The sequence below is a fragment of the Medicago truncatula genome, chromosome 2 (assembly GCF_003473485.1).
Source record: "Medicago truncatula cultivar Jemalong A17 chromosome 2, MtrunA17r5.0-ANR, whole genome shotgun sequence".
NCBI lineage: Eukaryota > Viridiplantae > Streptophyta > Magnoliopsida > Fabales > Fabaceae > Medicago > Medicago truncatula.
In genome coordinates this window covers 27,757,644-27,766,856 of record NC_053043.1, presented here as the reverse complement: position 1 = coordinate 27,766,856, position 9,213 = coordinate 27,757,644, and the positions used below count along the sequence as shown (strand labels likewise).

At 43.0% G+C, this 9,213-nt stretch overlaps 1 protein-coding gene across 1 annotated transcript; it reads left to right on the top strand.

The window, feature by feature from the left end:
• The first annotated feature begins 2,062 nt into the window (after positions 1-2,062).
• Positions 2,063-3,691, top strand: LOC120578356 (protein piccolo-like). Its single transcript, XM_039831036.1, has one exon. The coding sequence runs from the start codon at positions 2,063-2,065 to the stop codon at positions 3,689-3,691; it is 1,629 nt and encodes a 542-aa protein (XP_039686970.1).
• Positions 3,692-9,213: the final 5,522 nt, after the last annotated feature.

Sequence of the window (9,213 nt, the reverse complement as noted above, 5' to 3'; positions counted from 1 at the left end):
CTTGGTACGCAGGGAGGAATTAGCTACAGCCCAATTCTTGCGAGGCGACAGTTTGGGTATTATATGGAGATGAAGCCTGTGTACCTCATCCTAGATAGGGATTTCTTCCTCTACAAGAAAGATGGTGCGAATCAAAACGTGCAGTTCGAGAAAGCTTGGTATTCCATTGTCAAGAAAAGCAGGAGTCAGTTAGGAAAGAGAGCGGTCATCGCACATGAAGTTTATGTTCAATGGGTTATTGATCGAGCCAACAAATTCAGGATGCCATAACCACGACAAAGGTTTGCAACCTGAACCGTCCCACCTATACCTTTACCTCTACCTCCTGAGTCTTTAGAAGGGTACTAGAAGCAGTTGGATGTCGAAAGGCGTGAGAAGTCCATATGGGAAATGAAGTACCACAAGAAGGAGCAAGAGTGTGATACCTTGAGGTGCCTTTTGGATCAACAAATTCGGGCTAATCGCCAGGAAAAGGAGGAAAACATTAAACTGAGTGCCGCCCTCCAAAAGAAGGAAGATTTTCTTGACAAAGTTTGTCCTGGGAGGAAGAAGAGGCGTATGGATCTTTTTGATGGTCCACATTCTGATTTTGAGGACTAGTCCGCTTCAGGAGCTCGATGGTCTTTCAGTTTGTTTTACACGCTTTTACTAGTTTTTCCTTTATTTACTTTGGAGTCTATCCCTTGGCTCAGTCTGTTAAAAGGGAATTATCTTGTTTTACTTTGAAAGTCTATCTCTTGGCTTTGTTGTTAGAAAGGGAATTATCTTGTAATCAACTTTGTTTTTTTTGTGATTTGTTTAGGTTGGTATGTTTACAAAATTGCTTCTATAGGTCCTTCAATAAAAAATATATATATAAAAATTGCATATTTTGGCATATAGCATATCATGCATCATATTGCATTCATAAAAAGTGTCAAAACCAAGTCTCATACTCTCCTCATTTCTGCCTCAGAGAAGCAAAGTGGCCCGGCGTATTCAGTACAAACCCACTCGCATTCACAACACTCGAGCTCATATCAAGAAGAGGATGTTAGCAGCAGAACAGGAAAACGCTCAGCTCAGAGAGGAACTGGTTAACCTCAAGGGAGAGATGGAAAGAATGGCACTTATGATGGAAACTATGATGGCTGAGAGAGAGCAAGCAACAATCTCTAATTCAACTCCTGTTGTGGTCGTCACAGCTACACCTGAGGGTCCCCCGCAACCATCTCCGACTACTACTACAACTATCGGCCTCACCCAGCCTCTGATGACTGATTTTTCTTCTGGTAATATGGCAACTATGGGTAACTCAGGCTTCCGTCCTCTTGGCCCCCAGGGTCTCTTTTCTACTCCTCAGTATTCCATGCCTCCAGGCTATCCTTGGGGCATGCCGCTTGCAGCTAATGGGGTTTTTCGTCCAAGTGCTACTGAAATGCCATTCGCGCATGGTCAACAGACTTCACCTTTTTTTCAGATGGGCCAGCTATTTCCTCAGGCTGCTATGACTCAAGCAGGACCCACTGTGCATGTTGAGCCACAGCAGGAAGAGCAGATTTATCATTCTGACAGTGTGATGGGGGACGACAAAGCAGTTAACTGGGAAGAGAGGTTCGGGGCTTTGGAAAAAGAGATGAGTAACATGCGTGGTAAAGAAGTAGTTGTCCAGAGTATATACGATCTTTGCTTGGTACCAGATGTGGATATACCCCCAAAATTCAAGATGCCTGTATTTGAGAAATACCAAGGGGACTCGTGTCCACAAAATCATATAACCATGTATATTACGAAGATGATAGCTTACAGGAACAACGTACCTTTGATCATTCATTGCTTCCAAGACAGTTTGACCGGTCCTGCACATACTTGGTTTATGGGATTGAAAGGCATTACTACGTTTGAACAATTGGCTGACGCTTTCATGCAACAATACAAATACAACACGTATCTGGCGCCTAGTTGCAAAGAGTTGCAGTCCTTGACCTAGAAGGACAAAGAATCATTCAAAGAGTATGCACAACGCTTCATCCAGAAGGCCTCCCAGATTCGTCCGCCCTTGGATGAAAGGGAATTATCCGAGATGTTCTTTGAGACTCTGAGCCCTTGCTATTCAGAGAAAATGATTGTTTGTGCATCACAGAAATTCACCGACCTGGTAGAGACGGGGATACGTATTGAGGATTGGGCTCGTAAGGGAGCTGGTTCTTCAGGTGGTTCTGCAGGAAGTTCGGCTAATGGTAACAAGAAGTTTGGTAATGGTTACTCAAAAAGGAATGCTCAAGAAGTTGGCATGGTGGCCCATGGCGGATCTCAGCCTGTGTACCCTAATCATCCTTATGTTGCTAACATTACCCCACAAATGACCGCTCCCCAGAACCCAAATTATCAACCACCAAGACCTCAAGGACCTTCACCATACTATCCACCACTATATCAACTACCATACAACCCACAACAATTCCCTCAACAACCATATTACCCCCAACAACCATACCAACAAAGGCCACAATACCCACCACAACAACAACCCCGTCCTCAAGCTCCCTACAATCAGCAGAATCAAAAACAACAATTTGATCCCATACCAATGACTTATGGAGCATTACTGCCTTCCTTGCTCGCGCAAAACCTGGTTCACACACTACAACCCCCTCGTATTCCAGATCCTCTCCCACGCTGGTACCGTCCTGAACTTCATTGTGTTTATCATCAAGGGGCAGCAGGTCACGATGTGGAACGTTGTTATGCCCTCAAGAAAGAGGTCCAAAAACTGCTCAATAGCAAAGAGTTAACTTTCGCCGACCCTGATCATGTTGCCCAGAACAATCCTCTGCCTCTCCATGGGCCGGTTGTTAATATGATTCACGATTGTCAGGAAGATGCTTGCATTCTCTACGCATGTGACATCAAGACTCCTTTGGTACCGATACATGTGAAAATGTGTGAAGTAGCTCTCTTCAGTCATGATCACGAGGCTTGTGAGGTGTGTTCGGTGGATTCTCGTGGTTGCATGCAAGTACAAAATGATGTGCAAGGTCTCCTAGATAAAAAGGAACTTGTGGTTACAAAGGAAATCAAGAGCAAAAGTGTTTGTGTTGTCACCCCAATATTCAGAGCTAGGAGGCCGCTTGTGATAAACCCTAACAGTGCAAAGCCCGCTGGCACTCCTCTGGTAATCTGTGTCCCTAGGCCTGTACCTCTTTCCTCTCAGAAAGCCATACCTTACAAATATGAAGGCACAATTCTAGAACCCAGAAGTGAAACGACCTCATCCTCTGTTGTGGACAATATTGCTGAGAGTAGTCAGATTTTGAGAAGCGGCCGCGTTCTTCCTGCTGTGGTTCAGAAAAACACTAGTATTCCGGTGGAAGAAACAGTAAAGGAGCGGAACACAGGTAAAGGTAGAGTTGGAGGGCATCCCAAAGAGGTTGACTATGAGGATGCTGATGAAATCTTAAAGCTGATCAAGAGGAGCGAATACAGGGTTGTGGACCAGTTGTTACAAACCCCTGCAAAGATTTCCATTATGTCTCTGTTATCAAGCTCTGGTGCTCATCGAGATGCCCTGAAGAAAGTACTAGACCAGGCTTTTGTGAATTATGATGTGACTTTGTGCCAGTTTGAAAGTATTGTGGGGAATGTGACCGCATGTAACAGTCTGAGTTTCAGTGATGAAGACCTCCCAGCGGAGGGGAAGAAGCACAATTAGGCGTTACTCATCTCTGTACTTTGCAGAACAGACTCCTTATCCAATGTTCTGATAGACACCGGCTCTGCTCTTAATGTAATGCCCAAATCAACCCTTGACCAATTGACATATTCCGAGGCTCTCTTGAGGCCCAGTAAGGTGACGGTGAGGGCATTTGATGGGACCAGAAGATCAGTATATGGTGAGATAGATTTGCCCATCTCAGTCGGCCCACATGAGTTTCAGGTTACTTTTCAAGTCATGGAGATCCAGGCTTCTTTCAGCTGTTTGCTTGGCAGACCATGGATTCATGACGCTGGGGCAGTGACATCCACTCTCCACCAGAAGCTAAAATTTGTAAGCCATGGAAAGCTCATCACTGTGAGTGGCGAGTCAGCCTTTTTGATCAGCAATTTGTCTGCTTTCTCTGTTATTGGTGGTAGTAGTTCAGATGGGTCATCATTCCAAGGTTTCTCTGTTGAAGGAAGTGTAGGTAAGATTGATACTTGTATGGCTTCGTTGAAGGACGCCCAGAGGGTAATCCAGGAAGGTAAAACTGAAGGTTGGGGTCAGCTAGTGGAGTTACCAGAGAACAAGTGCAAGGAAGGGATTGGTTTTCTTAACAGTAGGTCTGGGATGTTTGACCCTACCGGAGGCTCTTTCCGCAGTGCTGGATTCATCCACGATTCGCCAGAGATCAATGCAATTACCGATGATGCGCCTGGAGGAGTGGCACCTGTCTTTGTAACACCTGGAGGAGCATGCTGCAACTAGATTGTTGTGGACATTCCTTCTGTGATACCCGATCTAAGTAATATGTTTGTATTGTCTTTTGTTTCTTTTACTTTTAAGAAAACTCCTTTCGTTCTACCCAAGACGAAAGTGAAATAATGTAGGGCTTTGTCTTTGCTTACAGTACTTTTATTATGAATGAAAATCGCCGTTTCTGTCACAGCCTTTATTTTTATTTATTCTTTGCATTTTCTGGAAAAAATGGTAATAGAAAAATCAAAAAAATTGTTCTCTTTTTCTTTTAAATTTCAAAATTAAAGGTTTGCATTTACTCACTAAAATCAATCATGAATCATGTGCAGACTGAACATAAGCGAGCCCGTTGAACACAGTAACCCCATGCTTCCTCCCAACTTTGAGGTTCCGGTTTACGAGGCTATAGTAGAGGAGGATGAGGAGATTCCTGATGAGATCAGATGGATGTTGGAACAAGAAAGAAAGACAATTCAACCTCATCAAGAAGAGATAGAAATCATCAATCTGGGTACTGAGGAAGATAAAAAAGAGATCAAGATTGGGGCATTGTTAGAGGTATCTGTCAAGAAGAGGATAATTGAGCTTCTCAGAGAGTATAATGAGATATTTGCATGGTCATACAAGGACATGCCGGGTCTAGATCCTGATGTTGTGGAACACAGACTGCCTTTGAAGTCTGAGTGTCCTCCAGTAAAGCAGAAATTGAGAAGATCTCATCCCGATATGGCCCTCAAGATCAAAGAGGAAGTGCGAAAGCAGATTGATGCAGGTTTCCTAGTCACATCAGAGTATCCTCAATGGTTGGCCAACATAGTGCCTGTTCCAAAGAAAGATGGCAAAGTCAGAATGTGTGTTGATTATCGGGACTTGAACAAGGCTAGTCCGAAGGATAATTTCCCTTTACCTCACATTGATGTATTGGTTGATAACACCGCTAAGTGCAAGGTTTTCTCCTTCATGGACGGTTTCTCCGGCTACAATCAGATCAGGATGGCTCCTGAGGATAGAGAAAAGACGTCTTTCATCACGCCCTGGGGTGCTTTCTGCTATGTGGTGATGCCATTTGGTTTGATAAATGCTGGTGCCACTTACCAAAGGGGCATGACCAAAATCTTTCATGATATGATTCACAAAGAAATTGAGGTCTACGTAGATGATATGATTGTTAAGTCTGGCACAGAAGAAGAACATGTTGAGTATTTGTTGAAGATGTTTCAGCGGTTGAGAAAGTACAAGCTCCGGTTGAATCCTAACAAATGTACTTTCGGTGTCAGATCTGGTAAACTCCTAGGCTTTATCGTCAGTCAAAAGGGTATTGAAGTTGATCCCGACAAGGTCAGAGCCATCAGAGAAATGCCTGTTCCAAAGACAGAGAAGCAAGTCAGAGGTTTTCTTGGTAGACTGAATTATATCTCCAGATTTATCTCTCACATGACTGCCACATGTGGACCAATTTTCAAGTTACTCCGCAAGGATCAAGGGGTGAAGTGGAATGTTGATTGTCAGAGGGCTTTTGACCAAATCAAAGAATATCTGTTAGAACCTCCAATTCTGGTTCCTCCAGTTGACGGAAGACCTTTGATCATGTACTTAACAGTACTGGAAGATTCCATGGGCTGTGTGTTGGGTCAACAAGATGAAACCGGAAAGAAAGAGCATGCTATCTACTATTTGAGTAAGAAGTTCACTGATTGTGAGTCCCGATATTCTGTACTTGAGAAAACTTGTTGTGCTTTAGCCTGGGCTGCCAAGCGTCTCCGTCATTATATGATTAATCATACAACTTGGTTGATATCCAAGATGGATCCAATCAAGTACATATTTGAGAAGCCAGCTTTAACTAGAAGGATTGCTCGATGGCAGATGTTATTGTCCGAGTATGATATTGTGTATCGCACCCAGAAAGCAATCAAAGGTAGCATCTTGGCAGACCATTTGGCCCATCAACCAATCGAAGACTATCAACCAATCAAGTTTGACTTCCCAGATGAAGAGGTCATGTATCTAAAAGCGAAAGATTGTGATGAACCGGTGTTCGGTGAAGGTCCTGATCCTGAATCCGAATGGGGTTTGATTTTTGACGGGGCCGTTAATGTCTATGGTAGTGGAATTGGTGCAGTCCTCATTACCCCTAAGGGTACTCACATCCCTTTTACTGCAAGGATACGATTTGATTGTACAAACAACATCGCTGAATATGAAGCTTGCATCATGGGTATCGAAGAAGCCATCGATTTGAGGATTAAGAAGATTGTCATCTATGGAGATTCAGCTCTCGTGATTAACCAGATCAAAGGTGAATGGGAAACTCGTCATCCTGGATTGATCCCCTACAGAGATTATGCAAGACGATTGCTAACTTTCTTCAACAAAGTAGAGCTACACCATGTGCCCCGTGATGAGAATCAAATGACGGATGCTTTAGCTACTCTATCCTCAATGATCAAAGTGAATGGTCACAATACTGTGCCAGTAATCAATGTTCAGTTCCTCGACCGGCCTGCTTATGTGTTTGCGGCCGAAGCAGTTGATGATGACAAGCCATGGTATCATGATATCCAAGTCTTCCTTCAAACTCAAAAATACCCGCCTGGGGCATCCAACAAAGACAAAAAGACCTTGAGAAAGTTGTCAAGCCGATTCTTCCTCAACGAAGATGTATTGTATAAGAGGAACTTTGATGGGGTCCTACTCAGATGCGTGAATAAGTATGAAGCAGGAGAGTTGATGCATGAGATACATGAAGGCTCTTTCGGAACTCACTCATGTGGGCACGCCATGGCGAAGAAGATATTGAGAGCTGGGTACTACTGGATAACGATGCACGCTGATTGCTACAATCATGCCAAGAGATGCCACAAATGTCAAATTTATGCTGACAAGATTCATATACCACCGTCTATGCTCAATGTCATCTCTTCCCCGTGGCTCTTCTCTATGTGGGGCATTGACATGATTGGTCGGATTGAACCAAAAGCTTCCAATGGGCATCGCTTCATATTAGTGGCTATCGATTATTTCACTAAGTGGGTTGAAGCAGCATCTTACGCCAATGTGACCAACCAGGTAGTGGTCAGATCTATCAAGAACAACATCATCAGCCGCTACGGTGTTCCCAACAGAATCATCACAGACAATGGCACAAATCTGAATAACAACATGATGAAAGAGTTGTGCGATGACTTCAAGATTCAACATCACAATTCTTCTCCTTACAGACCACAGATGAATGGGGCAGTTGAAGCTGCAAACAAGAACATCAAGAAGATCATACAGAAGATGGTAGTTACTTACAAGGACTGGCATGAAATGTTACCCTACGCTTTGTATGGATATCGTACCTCAGTGCGAACCTCGACAGGGGCAACCCCTTTCTCTTTGGTATATGGTATGGAGGCTGTACTACCTGTAGAGGTTGAGATTCCTTCTTTAAGAGTCTTGATGGAAGCTGAATGGTGCCAGAGCAGGTACGACCAGTTGAATTTGATTGAGGAAAAACGTATGGCTGCTTTGTGTCATGGACAACTATATCAGTCAAGGATGAAGCAAGCATTCGATAAGGGAGTCCATCCCCGTGAATTCAAGGAAGGAGATCTTGTGGTCAAATGTATCAAATCCTTTCAACCAGATCCTAGGGGCAAATGGACGCCAAACTATGAAGGTCCCTACGTGGTGAAGAGAGCTTTCTCTGGTGGTGCTTTAATTCTTACAAATATGGATGGAGAGGAGTTACCTCGTCCTGTGAATTCTGATGCAGTCAAGAAATACTTTGTCTAAATATATAAAAGAATAGCTCGGTAGGTCGAAAACCTGAAAGGGCGGCTTAAACAAAAAATGAGCGTCTCGGTGGATCGAAAACCCGAAAGGGTGGTCCAGGCAAAAATTAGAGACAAAAAAAAAATAAAAAAAAAATTATCCTGATAGATCGAAAACCCGCAAGGGCGATCTATGCAAAAATTAAGGATCGAGACAAGTAACTGCATCAGATGAAACATCACCCGCCCGAGACACCTTGACTGTCAGAAGTTCTCTAATATTGAAGCATCCAAACTGTGGAATTCAAAGTGGTTAAGAAGTATAGCGGTTATTGTGTTCAATGTACCTGTCCCATATAATTACCATATTCCAACTCTTTGTAATCTGTGGTGCCATGCCTTTGGCCGGTTACCATTTCTATTAAATCAATTTGAGCTTGTGCCTCTTTGTTGGAATTCTTGTTTATTCTATGTGCAAAAAAAATCTTTCTTTCGTTTTTAGTATTAGTACTTGAAGCAAAAACTTTGAAAACCTTTCTAAGGATTTTATGTTTTCTTTCAAAAAAAAAAACAAACAAAAATGACAAACATATTATCTTTAAAAACATGTATCACATAAGTATGTGTCAACAGTTGGTCCGAAACAAGCAGGTTCAACAAAGAAGAAATTGTCATTGCAAAAAAAAAAAAAAAAAAAAAAAAAAAAAAAAAAAAAGAGCTCGGTAGGTCGAAAACCCAAGAGGGCGGCCTAAACAAAAAAAAGAGCGCCCTGGTGGATCGAAAACCCGAAAGGGCGATCCAGGTAAAAATTAGGGGCATACAAAAAGAGAAAAAGAAAAATGTCTCCCCGTTGGATCGAAAATCCGAAAGAACGATCCAGGCAAAAGTTAGGGATTTCAAATATATATACAAAAGGCAATGACCATTCAAGCTTGAAAATACGGTGTTGCATTGATGAAATGGCGACTTCTACCCCAGTTTGTGAGGACTTACCCCAGCAGTATGTTTAAGGGCTGTACC

What these genes read in the sequence shown, in the direction of transcription:
- LOC120578356 (XM_039831036.1), top strand. Translation starts at nt 2,063, where the DNA reads ATGTTCTTTGAGACTCTGAGCCCTTGCTATTCAGAGAAAATGATTGTT.